At 43.7% G+C, this 26,869-nt stretch overlaps 1 protein-coding gene across 2 annotated transcripts in view; it reads right to left on the reverse strand.

The window, feature by feature from the left end:
- Window positions 1-2,093: 2,093 nt before the first annotated feature.
- ZNF516 (zinc finger protein 516) overlaps window positions 2,094-26,869 on the reverse strand; it is a 105,775-nt gene continuing 80,999 nt past the window's right edge. The window contains exons 3-6 of one of the 2 annotated variants that reach the window (XM_050891615.1): window positions 16,942-18,420; window positions 11,832-11,936; window positions 10,857-10,924; window positions 2,545-2,674 (exon numbers count right to left, since the gene is read on the reverse strand). In XM_050891615.1, the coding sequence (XP_050747572.1) occupies window positions 2,615-2,674; window positions 10,857-10,924; window positions 11,832-11,936; window positions 16,942-18,420 (1,712 nt within the window). In that variant the 3' untranslated portion in view covers window positions 2,545-2,614. Of the gene's footprint in view, window positions 2,675-10,856; window positions 10,925-11,831; window positions 11,937-16,941; window positions 18,421-26,869 lie in introns of both variants that reach the window. The other variant, XM_050891614.1, reaches the window with a different exon arrangement.

Genomic DNA, 26,869 nt, shown 5'->3' on the forward strand with positions numbered 1-26,869 from the left:
CCCCCACCCACTCTTATTTCTTGTTTAATTAAGTGAAAATCTCATTTCTGTGCTATACACAGCATATAATTATTTAAACTGATTTCCCCTACTGTTGTTCTTCATGGAGCTAAATTATGATTGTAAACTTTGCTGATTAGTACCCTGGTAATGGCAGTGACAGCACTAGCTTCTCTGTCAGAGATTCTGGAAGAAAAGCTCCAGGAAGAAGCTTCTGGCTCTAAATATTAACTCAGATTTTCTAGATCAGCTTGCCAAAAAAATACAATTAAAAAAAAGAGAGAAATTACAAATGTACACTACACTTTTGTGCCATTTTGGGTACAGAAGAGTTTTTAATAACTAAAACACAAACAAATAGGCTAAGCAACTAGCTTTTGTGCATTCCTGAACTGTCACCATTACTTTCACTCATGGAAAATATGACTCAGAAAAGCAACAAAACAAAAGTGAAAAAAACAAAACAAAAAAACCAAACCAAAACAAAACAAACCGAGAAAGCTAGTGCAAACCCAAAATGATAATCATTAAGCAACACAGCAAAATATTTCGTTTTTTCTTTTTTTTTCTCTTTTTCTTCTTTTTTTGGTGTACAATGGAATGTGTCTATGCGACCTCCCTCAAAATAACTTCACAGAACAGTTAATTACAGTCACTTGTAAGTATTTGCACAGACATTCCTAACTACACCGAGACTTACAGAGAATTCTGGTATACATCTGGTGTAATAGCATAAGGAAAAACTAGTTTAAAAAAAATACATAAGAAAGTTAATTTGCATTGTTGCAAGTGTTGCGAAGTAACAAAAACTGTCAAGTAATTTAAAACAAGTAACAAGTAGTATCCAGAACCAATTACTGACTAGAATTTTTTAAAAAAGCAACCCCCCGCCCACCAAAACTGTTAGAACAGAAAGATCACGCTTTAAGGTTTTTTCTGCTTTTTGTTTTTTTTAAACAAATCTTTGTGTCAGAAGCCCATTTCTACAAAAACAGCACTATTTCATTACTGTATTAAGTAAACTGTTGCTCTCACCTGTATTAAAGGTTAGCATCATTTCTGTACATGTAAAATTATTGCTTTTTTGAAAAATATATTTAGCATGCTAGGGTTTTTTTTAATCCATTTCCTGCCTTTACAAAATGTTACAATTTAAAAAAAAACTAGTAAAGCTTTTGCAAAAATTTTCACAGAACTTTTTTTTTTCAAGGCAGCAGTAACTTTTGATAATGCATAAAATTATATGTGCAAAATCTGAAACTCTCAGAAATATTACCATCACACATAGTGTCACAGCAATAAGAAAAGAAAATATTTATATCTGTGGAATACATTTTTAATTGCTTACACTGCATGGTTTAACAACCTGTTATGTGCCACAACCCCACCTTGAAAACTTGCAGTTAAAGAGTTACTGTAGAAGAGGTATATAAAGCTTTTTTTTTTTTCTTTTTTTCCTAACACCACCAGTGATCACCAAGTACAAGACATGACACATTTATATGAACATTAACCTGCCACCACAAAAGAAGTTCCTCGTCTTTCCAAAACGTCACCGGGCCCAAGGAGGAGTGGTAGCTGGCCTGCTGAACCAAACGCAGGAGCAGAGAGTACCTTACAGGCCCAGGGCTGCCTGAACTTGTTCAGTGACACGTTTTCTCTTCTAAACATACCGATCAGCGGCGTTAGACAGCTGAGCGTTTTATTCTTTTTTTTTTAAACGTGAAGACTTCCTTTGTGATCAGGTCGAAGAAAGTAGCCCTGTTACAAAAGAAGGTCCTGAGAGTAAAACACAGAAGCCTGTTTTTTTTCTTAGTGTTCAACTAGCTTTTCTTTTCCAAAGCAGAATAGAAGCTTTTCTCTGGAAGTGTTTCAATTTCCATATTCACATACTATTAATGGTGCGCAGTCAAGAGCAAGAGCACTAGAAATGCAAGTGGTCCCCAAACTGTAATGAAACAAACCATTGCAGAATGACGGTCTTTCTCTTTAGTCCCTTTAATCCTTCATCAAGCATTGCTTTCTCAGCACCGAATGCCACCTTTTCCCCGCACCCCCCCCCTTCTTCTTCTGTTTTTTTTTTTTTTTTTTAATTTGCTTTTCAGCATGACAGGCAGTGGCAGTTTCATTAATTAATACTTCTCCAGCCCTCGAATCCACTGCTGTTTTTCAAATGTATCAGATAGTCATTGTGAGCATCAGGGAGGTTTTTGTTACAGTGCTTAACTTCTTCATGCTGTCCAAATCACATAAAGTTTAATTTTTCCAGTGTCTCAAACTTCTCTTGATTAATATAGATGCCTTGTGCTGCCACAGTGCTTGCCAACTCCACTGTTTATTATAAAGGAAATAAGGAACCATGGGACTGATTAGTACGTCAATTTATATATATCTTGTGTAGCATCTTCATTTATTTTAAAATGATTAACAGCGCAGAGGCACCCCCCTCCTCGCAGAGCGCTGGTTTCAGTCTCGCGCAGCGGCTCCGGGCGAGGCGATGGCTGGCAGGGAAGCTGCTCCGCAGCCGCCGGGGCGCAGGGCGGCCGTGCGGGGGGCTGCCGGCACTGCCCGCCGGGGTGGGGGCCGCTGGCACGGGGGCTCCTCCACCGGGGCTCTAGGTTCCCTTCCGGAGAGGCAGCGTGTGGGCGACCTCCGCACTGCCGTGGTCTCTCCCCTGCAAGAAGGACGACACAGGGAAAAAGCTCATTCTCGCCTCTGCTCCCACGCACAACCCTCCAGCCAGCCCCGCTGGCGTTCGTTACCCTTTAGTAGCATCACGTACATTCATTTTGGCCCACCACATCAGAAGCTTTCTGGGTTTTTTTTAAGCATCTCCAAGCAAGAGCAAAGTGTGTCGGGCCCATATAAAGTCCCTGACGGACTAGAAGAGCAAGTAATAGCATCTGATGGAGCAGTTCAGAAAAGGTTGAGAACAAGGAGGGGCAGAAGAGGCCTCCAAAAAGCAGAATTTTGTGTTAGCCAAAAGGGATCCATAACTAGATCGGTGTTTTAAAAAGGCTGAAGTTTGAGGTCACAGAGGCAGCTAAAAGAAGAAAAACTGAATTCTTGTGCAGGTCTGTCAAATGCTAAGGCAGCTTTTTTCCCCCCCCTTGTCATCTTCCTTTTATTTTTTGAGCCAATTTTCATGAATAATTACCATGATGAAAAAAATAGCAGGGATATTCTAAAATCAAGTGAAATTAAAGATAACATCATGAATAAGTGGGAGCCTGCAGCTCCCAAGAAAAGCTTTAAAATGACATTTAGAACATCACTGTCGGAACAATGCAGTTTACAATCCTGATCCTAAAACAACATGGCAAGATTAATCTTACATAAATGCATTATCCTTAAGCTAAAGTCTTGATGAAGTGAAACAGACCATTTAAAATTAATGCAACATAAAATACGGCACCCATGTAAAATCCAAGCAAGTTTCAAGCTGTGCCTATGGCAGCCCTCGAAATAGCTGAAGAAAGCCCAGCTCTGGTTGACATAACGTATTAAGTGCATCTCTTTTGTTAATAGATTTAGAAAATTCCTAATTAAACCTGGCCCGAGATTCATGACATTTACCAGTCAAAGTTTGGTTTAAGTCGGAAAGATTTGCAACAAAATTAAAGAAAAAAAAAGCTGCTGTACAGACTGCAGTATATTTGAAATGTAGGAAACAGTAACTGAATGAGAGATGTGATAAAACTTCCTTAGTTGGATGCTGAATTTCCTGCAGTAAACCAAGAAAGATGCTTTACATTTTTGCGCGGCTGCATCATGCCTGAGAGACAGACCACAATTCCAGGAGGAGGCATTCATCATTAAAACGTCTCGTATCGAACCGGCTCTACGTACACGGGGGAGCGCAGCAGGGTTTCGCCGAGCCAGGGGAGGAGGGAGGGAGGGAGGGGAGAGGACAGCAGGCACCTTGCCCCAGTTTCCCTGGGTAAGAACTGAAAAAAGGGGTGCAATTAGGGGTGCTTTTTGGGGATGGATAGCCTGCAGGGTGCTGGGTGGCGGAGGCATGCCCTGCAGCTCTGGGCACCACCCGCTCATGGACCACACAGCACCAGGCCCGTGAAAAGGATAGATTAGCATCCATCCTCCTCCCAGCTGGCAGGGAGGTGCAGAGGGGCTGGGGGCGGCGGGTGGGTGGGTGGCTGGACCCCTGTGATACACAGCTGTGCTCCCAGTTTCACTGGGAAACAGCACCTGAGCTTCACGCCTGCCAAAACCCACCCAGTGGCTCACCCCCTTGTAGTCGCACCGGCCCGAGGGGGCAGTCAGATTTTGAACCAGCTGATACATAGCTGGATTGAATTCTTCCTGAAGTGAAACGCTTACCATTTTAAAAGGTAGGCTTTCTTCACTTTCAGCATTTTAAAGGGGAAAAACAGTAGATCTTTTTTTAAGTGAAACCTATAGCTTCCATGCCAAAAGCTGCTTTCATACCAACTTCTAGGGCTTTTCACCAGTTAACAGGAAAAAATCAGTTTGTGTGCATGTTAATATATTGGAGGCAGATTATCGCTTGACATCGAAATAAATTGCAATGATCGGTTTGGAGCCCAGATACCACTCCAGTTTGCTGGCAAGGGGAAAGTGTTGGGACAAGAATCACAGCTGCTAATCCTGTCTATAATGCTCATAAACTAACGGACATACAGTACATGCACATTAGTCAGATGCCGGTACAGCAGCCTCCATGATTCCTTGATTGTTTGCATTATAATCTCCATATGTATGAACGAGACAAATTAGGTTGCCATTTATTTGTTCATTATCTATTATTTTGATTAATGGAATTCTTGTTCTCAGAATAACTATTTAAAAATAACATTTGCAATAATGAGGACTGAACTATTAATCATGATCTTTAGAAGAAACTCTGCAAGGAACTGGGGCAAGACATTTCATATGAACAAATGTCATAAATAGGACTTCTAACAGACAGTGCTAAAATTTCAAATGCAAAAAAAAACCCCAACCCAATCAAACTCAGAAACCAATGGTTTAAATAACTTTTTATCTTTTTTTTTTTTTTTGCTCCTCCCCTTCTCTCCAAAGTTGCTTTAGGACAAGCAGGGCGGTAGTGTCGCTGGACTGTAAAAGCATTAGAGGTAACAGCTGCCCCCAGCCTTTCCACCAAGCTCCTTTACAATATACCTGTGTGTGTATATATATTTATATATGTAGTGTTTTCTTGACGGTTCTTTCCAATCTGTCTATCCCCCAAATTCTGACTATTCACATTTATGCTAGCTATCTCAAGTATTGAACACTGCAAGAAGTATTTTAAAATACTTATAGTGGAGAAGATTAAGGCTTATGGACTCCCTAATGAAGGTGGCTTACCCCTGTCACACAGGACCTACTGCGCACCTCTCTTTTCAGTGAACGAGGCCCAAGAACTGTGGTGTCCACAGCTCTTTCACAGAGAAGGACCATCAGTGCCTTCTGGCATGGGGAAAGCTTCAGTCAGAGATATCCATGGCACCAACAGTTCATTTTTTTTCTGGGCTGTAGCTTTTAATTGATTTTCTGTAAGTAAAAGGGTGTTTTTCCAGAAAAGGCAAAGGTTGGCGTTTTGGGGGCTTTGCTTGTTTCACTTGCACAAAAGGCAGAGAACTTAGTGTCTCTGGCTCCAGCACTGCAAATATGCTTCACGTATATAAACTCTCAATTAGACAGAACTCTTCCTCATTGCTAACCAGTAAATCATGCCTTTTGAATACCCAATTACTTGTCCCTTAAAATTTTTAGAGCATATTGTTTGACACAGCACTGGTAGAGGATAAGCTATATTCCTAAAGCGGGCCAAGTTTTTATGTTTTTAAAAACGCAGCAGCAGAAGTTAAACGCAAGGCATATGTAGTAGAAATTGCTACCAGTGCTGTCACCATTTTGCAAAAGCAGGCTAGAGACTGACTCCTGTGCCACTGAATGCACTTGGCAGCTGGGCTTCTGGCTGCAATGCTACAGCATCAGGCAGAGTCTCTGAAATGACCCCATGCTTTAGTAGAGCTTTGCTTTGAGAGCTGCAGTGGCTTCAAGATACACGCGGTCGCAGGGACCCTTCCGAAGGGGAGCCAGCTTTTGTCTTGCCATGTATAAGCAATTGGAGTGCGCTCCCCGAATTCATGCCTACTAAATCAGGTCTTTGGATGCTGCTTAGTGTATTCCAAATGAAGATACATATTCATTGTGGATAAGCAAGCTTAATTATGGATATATTGGGATATTTAACATTTATAAAAATATTCAGAATATTCAGTATGTTTAATATGGCAGCATTTCAAGAGAATCTACACGACTTTGCACAGATTGTATTGACTCCGGGTATGTAATGAGCATTTTTTGTCCTTTAGACAAAGAAGAGTAGGAAATATTCCAGAGTTCACGGGAAATTCATTTGATGTTAAAATGTCCTTTTTTTTTTTTTTTTAAAGCATCCAGGTAAAAATAAGAAACCACAGTAAATAATGTTATGAAGGGAATGAACATCTTACTTCCTACATTTTGTTTATATTTCATTGGTGCTGATAACAAAGCACGAAACACAGCCCAGTGCTTATATTATCAAAACTGGGTGTGTATGATCTTCTTTACACGCCCCTATAGGTGGCCTGCTTTTCAGTGATGCTGAACACCTGCATCTCCTGTTGGTGGTTCACTAGCCTAAAGTAGGTTTCCTGTTTAGACACCTAAATATAGATTTAGCTGGCTCGTTTTTGAAAAAGCCTGTCTGTAGACCCTATTTTTAACATGCGGAATTAGAATTATTCTGTGAGAAAACTCCTATATAATGTAGCGCTGCTGTAAGCTACTATGCTGCGGGATTTTAAAAGCCCTACCTAACATTCTTTCATAAAGGAAACCTTTGGAGATGATCTTCTGGTTGACTACTGAAGGGAATGGGGGAACTGTGAAATACTAACGTTAATATTTTTACTCTTTAGCAGACTACTCAGGGGAAGACATTTTACCTGTGAGGAGGAAACATTATGTAAAGTGAATCATTTCCACTTAACATTAAAAAAAGCCCCTTTCATTCTCAAGCTATCGTACGTGGTAACTACTGTTTCTTGCTCGGAGCATGTGCATGGCACTTCTGTAACTTGAACTGACTTTACACTGTAAACTCTCATGAACAGATCTGTCCCCAATTAAGAAATGAAATGAAGACACGGAGTGACAATATTTAAAGTGGGAAATCGTAATGTTACCAGAATGCTGCAGGCATCGTTCTCAGTGCGAGCTCGTTTCTGCGCTTCTAAAGGCCGCTACAGCTGCAGGTAGAAATGAGCATATTCCCTCCCTAACGCCCAGGGACTGTGCAGGTGGAGTCTTCTCGGGGAGCGCAAAGCCTGCTCGCGATGAGAACAAGCAAAACGGCAGACAACTGAATAATCCTCACTGACACAGATGCTGACAAACTGAGACAAAGGCTGATACTGAGGAGCAAAAAAGACACAAGAAAGGGAACTATCTCCTGGAGAAGTGATCATACTGCAGCTTCTGTGGAAGAACTACTGACTGGCAAGAGACGAAGCGATTCATGAAGCTAACCCCTACCCAGTATTCTGCTGTCTTGAGAGATGCTGTAATTTAATCAAATACTTTGAAGACAGATGACATGGACTGAGACTGCAAGAGCAAGCTACATTTGACGTGGAAGAAGTTAGTCAATAAATTCTGGGATGGCCGTAGTTTACAAAGACAAGATTACGAGTAAATTTATTGTGCAGTAATATAACCCGAATTACAAAAAGAGTCCAGATGTGGACTGAGCTGCCACATCTCTTTTTTGATAGATACGGTGTGTTGGGTTTGTGTAGCGGGGGTTTGTGTCACGGGGTAGGGGCTACAGGGGTGGCTCCTGTGAGAAGCTGCTAGAAGCTTCCCCAGCTCCGAGCTGGACCCGCCACTGGCCAAGGCCGAGCCCATCAGCGACAGTGGTAGAGCCTCTGTGATAGCATATTTAAGAAGGGGAAAGACTGCTGAAAAAAAAAGAGCTGCAGCGAAGAGAGGAGTGGGATGTGAGAGAAACAACCATGCAGACACCGAGGTCAGTGAAGAAGGAGAGGGAGGAGGTGCGCCGGAGCAGAGATTCCCCTGCAGCCCGTCGTGAGAGGGCAGGCTGTCCCCCTGCAGCCCATGGAGGTTAATGGCGGAGCAGAGATTCCCCTGCAGCCCATGGAGGACCCCACGCCGGAGCAGGTGGCCGGGCCCAGAGAAGGCCGTGACTCCGTGGGAAAGCCCACGCTGGAGCAGTTCGTGGAGGACTGCAGCCTGTGGAAAGGACTCGCGTTCGAGAAGTTCGTGGAGGGCTGACCCCCGTGAGAGGGACCCCACGCTGGAGCAGGGGAAGAGTGTGAGGAGTTCTCCCCTCGAGGAGGAGGGAGCGGCAGAGACAACGTGTGATGAACTGACCCCAACTCCCATTCCCCGTCCCCCTGCGCTGCTGGGAGGGGAGGAGGTAGAGGAATCGGGAGCAAAGCTGAGCCTGGGAAGAAGGGAGGGGTGGGGGGAAGGTGTGTTTTTAAGATATGGTTCTATTTCTCATCATCCTACTCTGATTTGATTGGTAACAAATTAAGTTGGTTTCTTTTTCCCCAAGTTGAGTGTTTTGCCTGTGACCATAATTGGTGAGTGATCCCTCCCTGTCCTTGTCTTGACTCACGAGCCTTTCATATTTTCTCCTCCCCATCCCACCAAGGAGGAGGGGGAAGGAGTGAGCGAGTGGTTGCGTGGTGCTTTGTTGCCAGCTGGGCCTAAACCACAACATACAGCCATTTCAGAATTTTTTGGAAATGTATTGTATTGGGTCTGGCTGAGATGGAGTTAATCTTCCCCATAGCAGCCCTTATAGTGCTGTGCTCTGTACTGGCAGCTAGAAAGGCGTTGATAACACACCAGTGTTTTGGCTGCTGCTGAGCAGTGCTTGCTCAGCATCAAGGCTGCCTCTCCAACATTCCCCCCTCACCAGCAGGCTGGAGGTGGGCAAGATCTTGGGAGGGGACACAGCCAGGACAGCTGACCCAAACTGACCAAAGGGATATCCCATACCATATGATGTCTGCTCAGCAATAAAAGCTAAGAGAAAGGAGGAGGGGAGGGGGCATTCGCTATTATGACATTTGTCTTCCGGAGCAACTGCCACGCGTACTGAAGCCCTATTTCCCAGGAAGTGGCTGGACATTGCCTGCTGATGGGAAGTAGAGAATAAATCTTTTGTTTTCCTTTGCTTCTGTGTGCGGCCTTTGCTTTTGCTTTATTAAACTGCCTTTATCTTGACCCATGAGATTTTTTTCCATCTTATTTTTTCCCCCTCCTGTCCCGCTGAGAAGGGGAGTGATAGAGTGGCTTGGTGGGCACCTGGCATCCAGCCAGGGTCAACCCACCACATGTATTTCCAACTTTGACCTTACATTGTCTTTTAGAGGAAAAAAGCCCAGATGCCTTCAGAATCCGATCTCAACTACACATGAGATAAAACCATGAGCATGAAAAGATAAAAGAGCATTTTAAAGATGCTTAGGTTTACTAAATCTACATTACTAAACCAATGAGAACCAAAGACTAGTTGAGCTAGTTTGGAGAGCTGCAGTGTTTCACTCTGTCACATACTTCTACTGAGAGGTATGTCCTTGCAGTTTTATTAGATAAGCATCACAAGGAGAGCACTTTCATCTAGTTCTAAAACTATAGCATAACTTTGCTGCTGCTGTCCCACAAAAGCAAAGCAAACATTGCCTACAACAACAACTACTGAAGTGCTATGCCATCTTGAAAACTTTATGAGAAGAGTTGTTGGCCACTCCTACAGCCTGATGGCAACTCAGATACTCCTGTGGCAGTGGCTGGGTTCCCCATGTAGCCTTTGGTCCAGAAAGATGCAAGTGCAACAGAGAAGGTGCTAAGAGTCTCCATGAAGGGTGCAGCATATGGACTATGCGATGTGGTGATGCCCGGTGAGGACGTTTACTGAGCAAGTAGAAACCAACTCCTAAACTTCAGGAAGGTGGGACCAGCATGGAGATGCATTCTCTAAGCATGGCCGAAACCATCTGCAATCATTTAGTAAGAGACAGGAGGACAGGAAAAGTGCTGTAGTCAAAATTAAACTAAAAACATGGATGAAAGGAAAAGCGAGCGATGCTGGAGGCAGTTTCACAATGAAAGAAAACTGCCCATTGAGAAGGTGTACCCTGAAACCCACCTGCCAAGCTGGAAGATGGAGTGGGAAGGTCCAGGTTATGACACTGGTCTCCAAAGATGTAAGATACACAAAACAAATTCAGTTTAATGGTTTTCTATGTAACAGCTCCATTATGTGTAATTCAGAGCGCTGAGAAGTGTTTGTTCAGACAGGAAACTATACTAGAAACAGGAAAGCACACTGCCACACAGAGTCCACAGGCACTGGAAGATGAGAGCCTTTTGAAGGCCAGATACTGTATATCAGGGTACAAATACTCTTCAGAAAGATACGGACTAAGCATTAATTCTATTGTTGCAGCAGAAAACTTATTAGTTGTAAAAACAAATTATTTCTAGGAATTCTTTATGTACTATCTCACTATTACAGATCACTGCGCATTACAGTTACCTATCCCACCCAGTCCCCAGTAAGCCAGTAACATTTTTATTTAAACACTAACTACCTGCTTTACAATTAACTCTCTATATAACAGACTTTGATAAAAAGCTTAAAAAATTTAAGAGCTAAAAATCAAGCAACATCATTATTATTTATACATGTTATAAAACAGTCAGTGTTTTAGTGGTGAGTATCACCGTGCAACTTTTTCCCAGCTACCACATTAAAAACCAAACGTCCACTTAATTGTAAAACATACTTGTTTTGGGGCATCTGCGGAGGTGGTGTGAACTTCAGTACCTCGGAGTCCATTAGACTCAAATACCACTGTGGGAACAAGGGGGCTTGTTAACAGATGAACGTTCAAGCTTCGTTAGTGTGTGTACATTATTTGAGACCATTACAGATTAACCACGTTCAAAAAAAGACACCAGCTACTAGCCTGTGGCCGGAAAATACCAATTTACCGTAACACTTACTGTAAGAGAGTGTGCTAATGGCAGCCTAGGGCCACTGCCCTTTTTAATTCAGGCTTCGGCGCTGAAGAAAGCAATCACTGACAACATTAATTATCAGTGTATGTGTAAAGGGACCCTCTTCTTGCATTACTTACCATTTGGCCTCTGTCATTTTGCATCAGATTGGCTTACGTATGCATCATTCACACTTTTCAGGAGGAACCCGCTAGTCTCACTGTCTCGTGCAATGGTCAGGGGGTCTCTCGACACCGGTGGCTTTAGCCTCCTACAGCCTCAACCACAGACCGCACCAGGTTAAAAACGGCTGGTAGGGATTTCCCATTTTAGAGCTGGCCCGTCTGCGGAAAAATCTCGTTTCCCGCAAAAATGTTCCTGTCAACAGCAATGATGAGGCAAAACAAAGCCTTATGTTGTGCTGAAAGGGGTACTTTGATTTCAATTTGTGCTGGTGGCAACAGAATTCATTAGCATATTCATTTCTGGGTACCCTACTCTCTAATTAAAATAAAACATTTGCAAACAGACTTATCTTAAATGCATTGCAATTTTATGGAGTTCGGGTGGGGATCAGGTCAGCAATATCGGGAGAACAAGAGCAATAGTTGTAAAAATAAAAAACCTGTCTATTAGATCTAGGTACTGGAATTACTTAGGTTAACATGGTACGTGAAATGTAATTCTTGGCATTTTGTTAGCTGGATCCGAAAGCAGGCAAGTGGGAAAGGGAGAAAGCAAGAGCGAGTGTGAAAAGGTACCTGCATGGGACCTCTGATGAGTCCTGAGGTGACTGGGTTGCGTAAAGCATTTTCCACATTCTCTGCAGACGCAGTCTCCTTGGCGTGTTTGTGTCCTGAGCATCCCTGTAGTCGGGAGGGGGGGGGGGGGGGGGGGGGGGGGGGGGGGGGGGGGGGGGGAGAGGAGAGAGGAAAGTTGAGAAGAAAACATTATGCCAGAAGAAAACATCATTAGTATGTCTAATGTGTCATTATGTGAGGCTACCTTCAGGCCCTGGATGACAACTGTCAGCCTTCATCTAGGCACTGGCTGACAGGCCAGGCACACACAGGACTGCAAGAATGCATAAATTACATTGAATTAAAAAATGCTCCCCATGATGTGCCCGCACCAGGACTGGCATGTCAGGTGTGCGCTTTTCAGAGCAGCTGGATCCACTTCTCAGCCATCACCCAGCTTTGTCAAGCAGTACATCAGGCAAATCAAAGTGACTCCAGCGTGGCGGAGACAAGTCACATGGATAATAGGAAGTGAGTAGGACCAGAGCCCGACTGTCCCCCCCGGGCGGCAATACCTCAGAGACAAATGCAGAGCGAGCGGAGCCATCACAGACTGATCAAACCTTTCGCCCCTGCCTACCTGCCTGCCGGTGCTGCTTTGACCCCGGACCTCTGAGGCACAGACGAAAGACATCTGTGAATGAAAGTGTCATTCCGGACATTTTGAGCTGGTAGCAGCACAGCAGCCTTCCCCCAGCCCTGGGTAAACATGTTTTCTAGGCCATTAGCATTTGTGGAAAACCACTCAAACCTCTCCTTTTTCTCCAAAGGTCAGTTTACAGCATCTGACTTAAAGGGCTGGTCTTTGTCTTTTTGCTGCTGATCAAAAAAGACACATTTGACTTTTATTAGGCTTTTTTATTATTTAAAAAAAAAAAAAGTTTGAACATCATCTTTTCTATTTTGGTAAAATGCTCTCCTTGGAAGGAAAGAGTTGATGTTTCCATTTGCCACTGGAATACTTTGGCTTTTAAAGAAATTCTCAGGGGTTGTCAGTGGAAGTGAAGTTTCAGCTTTTCTTCCCCCCCCCCCCCCCCCCCGTTACAGCATTTAAAAAGAATAAAGTTGTGAACAAAAAAGTGCAATAAAAAACCTCCCACAATTGAAAAATCAACGGCAGAATGCCAGAGGGCTCATCCAAAATCCAGATGCTGTACCTGAAAATGAATGGAAAAGAAGACAGGCTGCCATTTACTCTGCTGGTATGGCACCAAGTGTCCTGCGATGGTTTTCACCACAGCATGTATTGAAAAGAAATGTCTGGCTGCAAAAAAAAACCAAAAAAAAAACAACAAAAAAACCCCACTCACAAATTGTTTTCTCTTTTTATAATAGCACCTCCTGCAGATGGCAGCACAGTCTGTAAAATGTAGCTGAACACACTTGCTCCCAACAATTAAGTTCCTGGCAGTCAAATACAAGATCATGATTTAGGGGCAAATCCAGATCACGTATACCTCCCCCCCCCAAAAAAACCAAACCCAACAAAAAACACCCAAAAATCACATAAATTTCAATGAGAGCTTCACCGTGCTATAATGAGATGGATTTGCCTTCTAAGGCAGTCAAGATTAAAGCACATTTTCCGGTCTGTTACTAGCATTTTCCCCACACTGGCCAGAACTACAGCTGCAGGCTTGAAAGCAAAGCTGAGCGAGGTGTGTTGAGGGACCAGACGTGGCCTTTGCCAGACTGCCATGTCAACTGCCGGACAGGCAGGGACAGGCAGAGCAGGGCTCTGCTACCGGCAGAGCAGCTCCCGTGGAGCCCAGGAGACCTGGGTTCCAGAGGTGGTTTTTCTGCCACCTCTGGAAAGACATTTAATCTCTCTATACCCCAGGTCTCCCTCTGTGGAAGGTGAATACACTTGTCTCAGCAGTCATCACGGGCCCGATTCGACAGCCTTCATGGAAGCACTGCTTGATGGAAGCACTTGAGTCATGCATGAGGGAAGGCTGAGGATGCTGTTGTAAGCCAACGTACCCTGTACAAACGCTGAAGGTGAGTGGGTTAAGACTTTCATCTAATCCCTCCCTAGCACTCACTTTATGGTAGTTATTTAAAAAGCAGGTGGAAAAAATGGATTGCTTCCAGGTATATTTGCCATTGTTGCATTTCCTAAGGAGCACGATAAGGCTTTTGATAGTTCAGAGCTTGGAGCGATGGGCATCATTGCCGCAAGGCAATACCCCTATGAGTCATCACTCAGGTTATCCTATATGTGAACAAAAGAGGGTGGATGACTACAGGTGTTAGCAAATGAAGGTAAATGAACGTGACTGTCTGAATGGGAGCTCCTGCAAAATCAATGCTCAAAGCCGGTCTCAAAGGAGCCCCAGGGAAAAAGTGCATCTGCTGCCATAACCCATCCTTTCCTAATATGGCGATTCATGTAAATATCGTTCATAAAATAAATAACCACTATTAAATATAACAATAAGATTCTCTCTACAAGCATTTGGCAAGATTGGGCAGTGTGAAACAAACCTAGCCTAAGTGCAGCAAGCTTTGTGTTTGCAGCTGTATCACAACAGTATGTACAACAACTCTCTTTTCCAAGGACACACTGGAATAAACACAAATGTAAAAGACAGTATCCCAGAAATAAATCCAGTCACTCTAAAGGAAGTTGAACGCTGCACTACCACACACTAAAATATTCTAGTGTGATCCAAGATGAGGTCGTATACCAAACACTCAAGTGAAGTCTATTGGGAACATTCAATTGGGAAAAAAACTGTGACAAATAGCATACCTAAGTGGGATTTTTGGTTGTCCTTTATGTCATGATTGCCATATTCACATTGCCATATTAAGACTAAATTGTATGATGCATACTGACTCAGAGGGCTCAGTCTAGGGCTGTGTGTTATTTCAGATGAAGTTCATTTACCCTCCTTTATTCACCATTGGTAGGATCTTGTTCCTTTTGCCTGCAGCAGCTTTTTATTTTAGTGCTATGAAAAACAGCCATCATGCCAATTGGTTTGGAGAACCATCAACAACCTGGAAGTTGTATATAAAATGAAGACAAGCTACATAAAAAAAGAGGTTTCAAATTCTGAAAACTTGATTGCTATAAAACACTTGCAATGAAAGAAGAGATTTCAAAGCAGAGATGGGCACTAAATAACTTCCAGTTAGTGTCTCTGGAAATCACTACCCAGCAAAAACGTTTTGGCAATAAAATCCCTCTTTTAAAAAGCAGGTAAATAGAGACCTCCTTGGAAACCCTGCCCCAACGGTCCTCATGGTTTTTCTGGTGCCTGCATTCACCAAGCCAGCTTCCAGTTCCTGGCTTTAACTGTTTCTCTCCATCCCTCTTAACACAGCTGGGAGCTCACTGGATCAATATGATTTCTCTGAGCAGTTTAACACAACGTAGTATTAAATAACATCAAGGAGGACACCCATGTGAAGGTACCCCAAGTTGACAGTGGAACAATTAACTGGTATTTAGAGCAAGAAGTGGGCAGGGAGAAACTTTAGTCAACATTCCTAGGCACTGGGATAGCAAAAGCAAAGTCGGTTGAACAAAAACAAGAATGCTGACCCTGCAGTTTTACAAACTGAGCATGTCCTCCTCTGCCTCCTTAACAAAAACCAGGAGCCTGATGTTAGTTACAATCATCACACAGCCTCTAGCCACCTGCGAAATGATCGACTCAATAAATAAGTCGGCTCCTACGCAGCATTACTTTTTAAATGACTGAGCAAAACTGACAATGGAGTGGCTGAAAGGTGCACCTCATAGACTATTTCAGACAGATTCTGCCTTCCTGTCTTCTCCAAAAGGCCCTCCACCAAGACCTGACCAGACACTATGGCTCCTTCCTTGCCTCACAGCTGCCAGAGCAGTCATCTTGCACACACCACCTGGGCACTAGACCACAGCTGTCCTTAGACTACCAGCTTCCAAATGTCCTGGGTTTCGTCCCACTTGCAAAATGGGGTCACAAGCTCCATTTCACAGATGCTTTTGACAAAACAGAGAGCATTATGTCAGGTGAGGACACTGGAACAGCAGTCTGGAACACGTGCTCTTTCCATGTGGAGTTCAGTTCTTGCACAACTTCTACAAAGAAAAGAAGCGTATAAAAAAAATGGGATGGTTTATAAATGGTGAGAGCTGGGACTACGGCTCCCATTCTCCTCCCCTACACACACAGGCCCACCTCGAGTAATAAATCAGTGTGATTTTCAGTTTCCACTGAGACAAACTAATTCTGGCAGATCATCAGAAGAGTATGGTTTCAAATGCAAATACATTGGTTTCTTTTTCTTTTGTTTTCTTCTTTTTACATGGCAGTTGACTGGCAAGCGACAGAAGGAGAGCTCTGATACTTTTTTAGTCCCTGAACTTTTAAACTGGCTATTTGCACAACTGCCTTTCCTGCTTATGTGAATTAGCAGGCACATATTTGGCCCTACCTCTTTTTAATTATAAGCAGGCTGTCCTGGTTTAACCCCAGCCAGCAACTAAGCACCACCACATACAAACAGATCAAAATAATCATTTGAAAAATACGATAGCAGTCTTTGATACGGACAAGGAAGATCTTAAGACTTTTGTCAAGAAAGACAAAGGACACTGACAAGTGATTATCTCTCTCTGTTGTTGGAAGACTTGTTTGCAGACAAAATTGAACAAAACCTCCAAAATAACATCACAGATAAGCCCCAGAGGATGTTTATTTTGCCCGAAGCAAAAAGATGATGAAGTGTGCCAGCACCAGCATATCAGGGGGATCTTCGTGTGACAGCACATCTGTGTAACTTTAGCCTGCTTGAAATGAGGGGACAAAGGAACAGTAATACTCCAGGTGGAACCAGATACATTTAACCTGTGACAGAAATGTCATACAGTGCACGAGGGGGGATGCCGCAATGTTAGAGATCGGTAAACAAACCTATTCAAGCCTATCCAGAAATGATAAAAACAATGAACTTGTGATCCCATCCGTTAAAGGGAGAGAAGGAAGAAACTGTGAAACAGCGTGTCATGGCTCCGAACAAAGCACGAACAAGCAAGCCGCGTCCTCAGCTATGGAAGGGCTTGTGAAAATCTTACCTGCGTGATCCAGGACAGGGCTGTTGGCACCGCAGGTTTGGTACAACGAAGCAAGGTCCTTTGGAATGTATGTTTTAAAGATATTTAAAACGTCCAAACGTTTCTCATGCCCTTCTGATCCCAGATCCTGTTTGCTGGAGTGTAAAGCTGGAGAAACTCCCGCGGCGCTAGGCTGGGGCTGCAGCAACGGACTCGCTCGTGCTACCGCTGTGCAGTTTGCCAATGTCCTCATCTCATTCCCAGCCTTCACATGAGACTCCCTCTGAGGCACCGATGGCTCTTCGTGTTTAGTGTACTGCTCGCTTTTACACAGAGGGTGATACTGTGGCGGTGGGCTGAATTTGGCCTTCATGGAGTCGGATGCACAGTGCTTACCTGGAGGGGCAAAACTAGTACTTCCTTGGGGAACCATGTACTTTTCCACTTGCTTACTGTTGGTGGGCTGTGTGCTAGGCCTGGATATGACTGTTTGAGTGGGTGTTACGCTTCTGCTATAGGCTCCCATTTGCATAAGTTTGGAATTTGCTTCGTATTTATTTTTTTGTTGTGCTGCTATGCTGTATTGCTCCTGGGAATGGTTTAACTTGGACTGTTTGTACCCATCCAGACCTGATAAGCGTGGACCACAGTGGCCGAAGGCATGACCGTCCTTTGACTGATGCATACTCCCGGACTTCGCAGTCATCCCGACAGAAAGAGAGCTGCTTTTGGACCCTGGCAATGCACTTGGCACTTGAGTGCGCGTAAATCTGGCAATGGGCAAAGGCTGGCATTCCTTACCACCAAGAACAGGAGGGGGGCCGGTACGCCCACTCCTTGCCAGAAAGACCAGGTTGTTTTTAATACTCTTGAATCCATTCTGTTGAACCCAAGGGGGGACCATCGAGTTACAGCTGATTTTGTGCAAAATTCTTTTGTGCATCCACAGGACTTCAGGGTAGTAGGTCTTGTGACTGCAGAAAGGACATGGATAGACAATTAAAGCAGCCTGCAAGGATGTATTCAGATTTTTATTGCATGAATTATCCCTTGTTGATTTTTCACTCAAATCGAGTGGAGCTACCTCTTGAGCTTCAGCACCTTTTTCTATCAGAGGATGCTCCCTGTGCAAGTCTAGCAAATTTTCTCTAGCGCGACTAGCCTGCACTTCAAGTGACGTTTTCAAGTCCATGACCATGTTTGAAGACGTCTGGCCCACACTCGAAGCGAAACTAGCAATGCGACTGGAGCAAGGAAGCCCTTGGCTGTGGTGAAATGCTGGCATCTTTATGTCTGCAGAACCTTTTAGATCTTGGTATTTCGAAAAGGGCTCCTTGATGACACTCTCCAGTGTTGACACCAGGGCAGGAATCTCTGGTTTAGACTCCCTGGCCTCGTTTTCTCTGGCGTTGCGGCTTCCCAGCTTCGGGAGTTCATCCAACTGAGATGTTACCATTGGGGTTTCCTCTTCAGAAAAGTTGCAGTGGTATGGCTTTTCATCTAAATGGGACAAACAAAAAACCATCATTGCTATTTTATGCAGAAAGGTGCCCAAAAGACAGAGCAGAATTCAAGATTAGAATAAGAGAGCAGGAGAAAAAGCAAACTTTGGCATTAGTATCATAATGACATGCTACAGACTAAATGTACTGTATAAGCAAGAAAATCTTGAAATAAGACACAACAGTTCAATTTACTTTTAAAGATGACTGCGAAGTCTGGATAAACTCTCTAATGCTGCATGTTCATGACATTTTGAAGAAAGAACAATTCAATAATATACCCATGTTAAAATTCTGGGACTGCGAGAAAAATAAACAAATATGCAACCATTTAATGCTTTAACAAAAGCAAAGATAATGGAGCCAGATAAGACTGACCTAGTTAAAGGTCTGTCAGCGCTTCCATTACAAGCCCCTATTTTCAAAGGGTTTATAACTCAGCAATAAAAATTGGCTCCACATGGAAACCAAGCATATAAGCAGGTACAGCATACAGAATAAATTGCTCACTTAAGTGGGACTTTTGCAGTGGCCAAGTATAAAAGATGAGTTATGGAGGATGTAAATTTTGAATTTTCCATCCATTAGTTTAAAGCAGATACTTTTTTTTTTTAACATACGTTTACATTTTAGTCAAACTTTAGGAAAATTTTATGACCACTCAATCCGCTGAGAGATAAGGAATTCAACATTTTCAGTCATTCAGATTACAGAATTCAAACCAGACTTCCGATTCTTCTCATTTTCTTCTTCGCTTCTCAGCTCTCCAGAGTAAATTTATCTACCTAACACATGTCCTAGAAAGGGAACACACTGGGCAGTAATTAAAGCTGTTTAGGGTGAAAGAGAAGAGTAAGATTTGTTTTGCTGGGAGCATGGCTACCTCTGCCCGCTCTCCCAATGCCGATCTCTCAGAACCACTGATGAAGCCGTTGAATCCCTCCAAATCAGTTCACAAATCAATTCCACAGAGATTTTCATCACAGCAGTAATGCTTACTGCACTGAATCCATTTAACATGTAACTGAATTGAATCATGTGAAAAACTTTCAGTTTCAATTAACATGCAGTTAATGAGCCACTGCCAGGCAAGTGTAAGGAGACCATGCTCCATCTAATGTCACCAGTCCAAAGTGATCACCGCATCCCTAGGAGGGGTGAGAATGGGAAAGGAGTGAACTGCTCTAGAGCTGCATATCCTCTCGTATCAACTCATAAAAGCCAGCGCTTCAGAAAATCAAGCACTGTTCGTTAGCACAGCGCAGTGCCACAGGCATTATTCTGCACAGTGCAATGGAAGAAGCATGTCTTCGGCTGGAGTTTCACTGCAAATAAAGTCTACTTAGCCTCGCCTTCAATTCAAGCAAAAAATTCTTAAGCTTTTGTTTAATTTGAGGTAAATAGGTTAAAAATAACCCATAGATTTGCAGCCTTGCAGGGCTGAGTGCTCACTCTGCTAAGATCATTTTCCTTTCAAACTCTCTGAGGGGGTAAATTCAGGTGGGGGAAAAAACCCACAACCCAGCAACTTGTTTTTCCTGTGTTGCAGGGGGCAAAGTTTTGGGAAAGCACATGCCCAGCACTACTAGCCAAATTTACAGTTTGAAACAAAGACACTGCATGCAGTGATGAAATCTGACACTACACATCTGTGTTATTTTCAAAGCACATCTGTCAAAGCCCAAAATATTTGTGCTCTTAAATAAGATTTTAAGGCTTCTCTTTATGATCACAAGGAGTGGCTCCTTTGATCATCGTAGTAAGTAATAAAGCAAAGCAAAACCAAATCATTCGGTCGTAGCAGTACTCGGCAGAGACTGTACTGACCTACTGGCTACGCTGAGCAGAGCGGGCAGAGGAGGGAGGTGGGGGACCACTGCCAGCCCTGCTCTCGGGGCCTGCGGAGCTGGGAGGCTCCAGCCACTCCTTGGTCCCCCTGTGCAGCCATGATGAAAGGGGTGCATCGGCAGACGCCCGCGACTCCCAGGTTGCTCTGCGTACCTCAGACACTCCTGGATACTTTCTGACTTGGTCAAAATCTACGTACCACACTGTTTCAGTAAAGAGGACAAAGTTGAACAGACTGAGGTGGCACAGGTTAGGTCTGGGCTTGGTCTTTAGGTCTAGACTGTTCAGTTTAGGTCTGTGCTCAGGGAGCGGGGGAGGAGGAAAAAGCAGAGAGACAGTCCACAGTCCTGTGTGCCCCAATAACTACGGGTATAAAGCCTGGGACTGCAAACCTTGAGGTGGCTACAGTCCTTTTAGCCCTATTGCTTTAGTGCAGCCATCAAGGAGAAAGGGATTTTCCAGGTGGAAAATGTAGCACAGAGTAGGACAACGACGAAGGCATTTCTGAGGTGTATCTAGGCCTGCAGTTGCCACAATGGTGAAGGCATATGCTGTCAGTACAATATATGAAAATGTGTAAGGTTATTACAAAACATAGCTTCTAACATCTCTTCGTAGCGTCTCGCTAGATTCAATTCCTCTGATGTCTCACACGAACAGTACTGAACATACTAGGAATAATTTTAAAAGCTTAGATCAGGAGCCTCAATAGCAATATTTGTGTTAATTGCTGAAGCTGCACTTATAGCAAAAAAAACCCAAACCAAACCAAACCAAACCACACCCGTACCCCCCTTCCCCAAGATTTGGACAGACAGGCGTTTCACCTGCAGGCCAACTCATATTTCTTCACTAGCACAAAGCACAGCCTAAGCTTTTCCCTAGCCCCTTCCTGCTCTCCACCAGGGAATCAACACTCCAGATATCAACACCCAGGCCGCAATGCTGCCATGTGCCATCCTCCCCGTCACAGGTGGTGGTCCAGGCTGGGCTGCGAGCAGGCAGCAAAAGCCAGGGGGGAAGAGGGGATGCAGGCAAGAGCAAGAGGAGATGGTTTGCAACCCAATAATATAGGCAGAGCCTTTTTAGAAAAATAGATTAAATTTATTTCTGCCTGCTCCCAGCCGCTTGCCCCAGCTGAAAAGGGGTACTAACAATCCTTTTAAATCACTGGTATAAAATATTGCTCTAACCAGCGCAGTGCAGGCATTACTGTCACCAGAAACTTTCAAGATTTTATTATGGCCAGGTCAAAGCAAAAAGCCATGAATGGGATGCCTTTTGCATAATCTCCAGGGACTATAACTCACATTCCCCATTGAAAGAGTTCTTGGCTAAGCACGCTCTCACTTTTTATCCCACAGCCCCTGTCATCTCCTCACGTTTGTCTCAATTCCTTTGTTTCTTACCCAAAACAGCCGTTTACCTGTTGTACTTAAGAGTGAGAAAGGTCCTTTTACTGCGTCCCTGAAGAGTTACAGTTTCTCTGTGCCACAGATACCCAGCCAACAGCTGAAGCAGACGAATTTTACAAGGTGCCCACCTAAGAGGTGGCTGCTGATGCCATCTCGTGCCTTCAGTTTGGCCATAGCTTCAAATATCGATGGCATTGCAGGCCACAGGAGAGCAAAGCAAGACAGCACGAAACACTTAACTATATGGTCTAGAAACACAGGTACATTCAGGGATTCGACTAGTTCTGCAGAAATATATCTAATTGCCATCACTTAGTTACTTGTCTTACACAGGCAGATAAAAGTGACTCCCCTTCTCCCCACACACACATATCCCTCTTTTCTCTTTCTCCCCCTCACATGCATGAACTCCACTTGTTTCCTCCCCAGCTCTGTTTCTCCACAAAACCAAACTTCAGAACAGGCTGCACAGCTGTTTTAATTCATGAGGCTTCCTATAAAGTAAACCAGGCTACAAGCCTGAGGACAATGAAACCGTGATTTCTATTCAGAAGAGCAGAACTGGCTAGAAATTGGCCCCTTTTCTGGCTAGCATTACAGCACTAGGAGTCGAAGGGAAAGAAGCAGATGTGATGTGTTTGATTTTTAGTAAACATTTGATAGTGATTTGCACTTTGAGATGAATGCTATGGCTTGATTTGAAAACTGGCTGCAAATAAATCATGATAAAAGCAAAGGATAACATTGGAAGAAGGTGCAATATTGCAAAGACCCGTATTAGGTCCTATTTCACTTGGTATTTTCTTTGAAGATCCAGAAGAGACTCTAGACAGCATGCTAACTTAAATCTCCAGGAAATATCGCATTTGGAGAAGCTGCAAAAGTAACGAGGACAAGGAAATAATGCACAGGGAGTTAGAGAGAATAGAAATGCAGTCTGAAAATAATCAAATGAGATTCATTCTGGAAAAAAAGCAGGCTAAGACAAGTGAAGGGAAACAATCCAGAAAAACCCATGCAGTGGGAGGGTGAAATCTGGGAAGCAGCAATGGTGAAAATAACAGATGTTACAATAGACGGCAAGTTAAATATGAGTGTACTAGGTGAGGTTCTTCAGCTTAGCTTTCACAAATAAAAGTATGCATTATAAAAATAAAAATAAAACTATCCCTCTGAAGAAGACACTTACAGGATGGCCACGCTGATTGCATTATTTTTATATATATATATATATATATATGTAAACCAAAATATAGATACCATAGTAATGGGCACTACGTAAAAGCCCACAGTAAGCACAATACAATGGGACACAGCGGGGGAAAAAAGGCAAAAAGTAAGTTTGCAGCAGAAAATCAAGGTCTTTTATCCCGTGAAAGGAAGGTCCAACAAAAATACTCCATGCCCCCAGAACACCTGTGCAGATCTGCAAATACAGACAAGTCAGAACGAGTTCAGAGAACTGCAAAAGAAAAAAAAAAAACGACCAGAAAATAAAGATGAAGAGTGAAGTGTCCCTCACATGGCTGAGGGAAGATGAGAGGGTGACAGACCAATGCCTGCAGCCTCCCCAGGAGCGCCAAGCTCCAAAAGAGAGAATTATGTCATCCTGAGCACTGCAGTCTATCACAACAATCACATGTAATTGCACGCAGGAAAACACACGATCAGAAAAAAAAAAAACAACCACGTGTATTTGCAGCTTGTGGAATAAATGTCAAGGGAAGAGGTGGAACACCGCTTGGACTGTAAAACCTGTATGGACAAAACACATCAACGCATGATAAAAATCCGTCCTTTTCACAGGAGGCAGAAAACATGACTTACTCCTTCCCTTCGCTCTACCAGCACAGCAAACCAAAACCCCTTGTAAGCTAATATCCACACACTACAACTGCATTGTAGACATATGCCAAAACCAGCCCTTCTTTCATACTAATTCCTTACGTGGTTAGCTAAGGAAAGGACTCCTGGAGCATTCAATGGTGAGCCCGTGACCCTCTTTAGCAGCAGGTTTATCATCTGAGCATAGGTCAGGCTGTTCAAAGAGACCCACTATCTGTTTTGCAGAGGATGATTTGTCTTACACCAGCCATGCCCCCTGTTCTAGCTGCCTGCATGTCTAGCTTTTATACTCCACACGCTATCCGCCATCTCCGCTGCTTTCTGCTCCGGCTGCATCAGTCGGCAGATCCCCAACGTGGTGGCAAAGCAGGCGCGAGGTGAGAGACAACTCCTACAAACCCTCTTAGGTTTTCTTACAGCACGAGGCCACGTGCCGCAACGAGAACTGGGAAGAAAAAGTTACGCTGTTTTGATACGAGATCCAGCTTCTCATCTGCAAAGCTCACCTTGCTTTACACATTGTTACATGTTTTCAGATGCAGCTACACCAGCTCCCCAATAATTCAGAAAAAGAGATGACCAAGGATTAGACTGGAGTACTCAGTACTGCAGGATAGGGCAGGCTAGCAGGTAAGAGGGTGATACTGAAGGGTAGAGAGCACACAATCAACTAATACCCCTGCTTCCTCTCCGACTAATTTTAGAATTGACAGTGAGTGTTTTTGGCTGAGGTTTGAGGTTTTTAACAGGGCAGAAACCCAACACAGCTCTTGAGATGCTGGCTCATACAGACAGTTTATCAGTCAGCCAGCTCACCCTGCCCGCAGAGGTTTCACTTCAGCTATGCAAGGAGGAAAGGGGAGTAACGCCGTCCTGTGCTGCAGCCCGGGAGCACAGAGAAAACAAGTCCCAGGCGCCCCAAGAAGTCCTGCCTTCGTCTGGTCACGAGTGAGGTGTTTCTGGTTTATACCAGACTGCTTTTCCTTACTGCTCTTCAGCACTTCCCCCCCCCCCCCCCCCCCCCCCATTTTTGTTGTGGCTAGATGTTGGGGAGTTACCTTTTCACTTCCACACGATCAGCTATACATTTCTAACAACACTATACTTCCATCCTTAGCAAATAAACCCAGATCATGGGTTTACCAATCAGAACTAGCAGCCCTTTGGTATAGTTTGCATTCACGGTCTCCATTCTCCTTTTCTACATCTAAACCTTATAGTTCCTAAAATGACTTCTCATTGACTTTTTAATCTCACGGCCGATAATTTCAGGACAAGGATGCACGATGGCAACTGTCAGCTTTCCAACCAAGTATTTCTTGGGAAGGGATGCTGACACGAAAAAGCATTATCTCACAAGTAGAGAGAGAAGAACTGCAGTTTTGTATCCCTGTTTTTTGGGAGTGGGCCCAGGGAGGGGAAATTATTATCTGACCAAAGCAATTTTAATTCTTTTAGGCACCTTAGAGTAATGAAATTTAGCTTTTTTTCCTTCCATTCTTTTCTTCCCAAACGGTACTACCATTGCCATGATGATTAAATGACTAATGCTTGGAGCCCTAAATTCAACTTTTTTTATGACCGTGCTATTTTTCAGCTGTTTTTCTTGCATTTGTTTTCAGGCTTCCCTCTATTCCTGGAACAACAACATACGGATTTATTCCAAAGTCCTGTTTGCTTCATTTCACTAACTTTACCCTCCGCAATTTCTAACTTTACCTGGAAGTTACTTTTAACCCTCGCTGTCGAATGCTTAAAACACTGTACCACCATGCCCCAAGTATGCAAACAGCTGAAGGACCCCATTATATTGTTCGTCTCCTTCCCTCTGCAGAACTGGGGGACAAAGCAGGACAGGTCAGCCGAGCCCCCCACTCCTATCCCTCCCCAGTCTCCATTTGACTAATCTCTCTGACACTGTCCAGGAGGACACCTGCTGCTTGTGAAAACAAAACCCACTGAGCTCTTACAATCCAGGCAGCAAAACACATGAATAGGCAACCATCAAACTAATTCAATAAAGTTTGTTCAGTTCTGGACTGCGCATGTTGAGGTTTTTGAATTATGTTAGATTATTATTGTTATTATCATCAGAGATACTGATTGCATTAGTTTTGCATTTTGGAAAGAATCTGAAAGGTCACTGAAGTGATTGGAAAAAAAGCACAAAAATTTTAGTTGATTAAATTTGAAACTTAACCTTTTAAGATGAGTGAAATCTGAATCTGAGAACAGTTACGGTATAGCACACAAAAGACCTCTTTCTACAAGGTATTCCCTAACTCAGTAAAATTACAAATTCCTTTGCACAGCAGAAATGCTTTAGTTATGTCACACTTCAAGGATCACTTTTTAAAAAAAAAAAGGGGGGGGGGGGGGGAGGCCTGAAACCATCCCCCATCCGCACAGCCACAGATGCAAACGCCAGCAAGGTTATTGGAATTTCAAGCACAATCAGAGAACGGGCACCTAAAAAGTAACTGGGGAACTAGTTGGGAAAGGGCATCAGGTCCAAGATCTGTCAGGCTGAAGTGCACGTTGTTAGGTACTGGAGGCACGATGAAAAGCAAGCCTGAAAGTTCACAGTGAACTTTTTCTCTCCAGCTACTTGCATACAATTTTTCCTTGAAGAATATTTGGCTCTGTTATCTAGGGTACTGATGCTACAAGCCTCCCAAAGGCCAAGTGGCTGCAAGAGCAGCTCCATGTGCAAATTACTCCACTCTCCCCTCGCGTAGTATCTTTTCATCACCCTCAGCTTTGCACAGGTGCACATCAAGTGCAAAAAGCTTTGTGCTGAAGCCCGAACACAAACTCTCTTCTAGCACGGGGTACTTTGGGATCTGTCATCTCCCAGGTATCAGCCCTTCCAGAGTCAACACAGACTTTATTTGAAGGTGAGGGAAGGAAAGCATCCACGACAGAGCACGTAATGAAGTGAAAGTGCATGTGTGGGTAAAATGGCTGCTGCTGGCAGCATGCCACAGACATTGTATTTCCAGTGTTCATCACATCTCACTGCATCTCCTCAGTGGGATTTTTTTGTAAGTCTTTATATACATGGTGTATAGGAATTCCGGGCAGCGGCAGAGCTAGCAATGACTTACCAATCCTTTCACTTCTGTATTTCTCAGAGGTCCGTGAGGGTAATCTCTGCCCTGCAGCAGGGGAAAAGCCTCACAAAATAATGTGTACTTATCTGCAGGCTAAGCTGTAGCTCCTGTTATCAGAGTATTTCCAAGTGACTTTTTCACCCTTCATCCACACTAGGTTGACCCAAGGGTAGTTAAGACTTCAGTGGAGCTTTTGCTGGTTGAGAAGAAAACTTGTCCTTTAAAT

Source organism: Gymnogyps californianus, chromosome 2 (genome assembly GCF_018139145.2).
Source record: "Gymnogyps californianus isolate 813 chromosome 2, ASM1813914v2, whole genome shotgun sequence".
In the NCBI taxonomy this organism is placed as follows: Eukaryota; Metazoa; Chordata; class Aves; order Accipitriformes; family Cathartidae; genus Gymnogyps; species Gymnogyps californianus.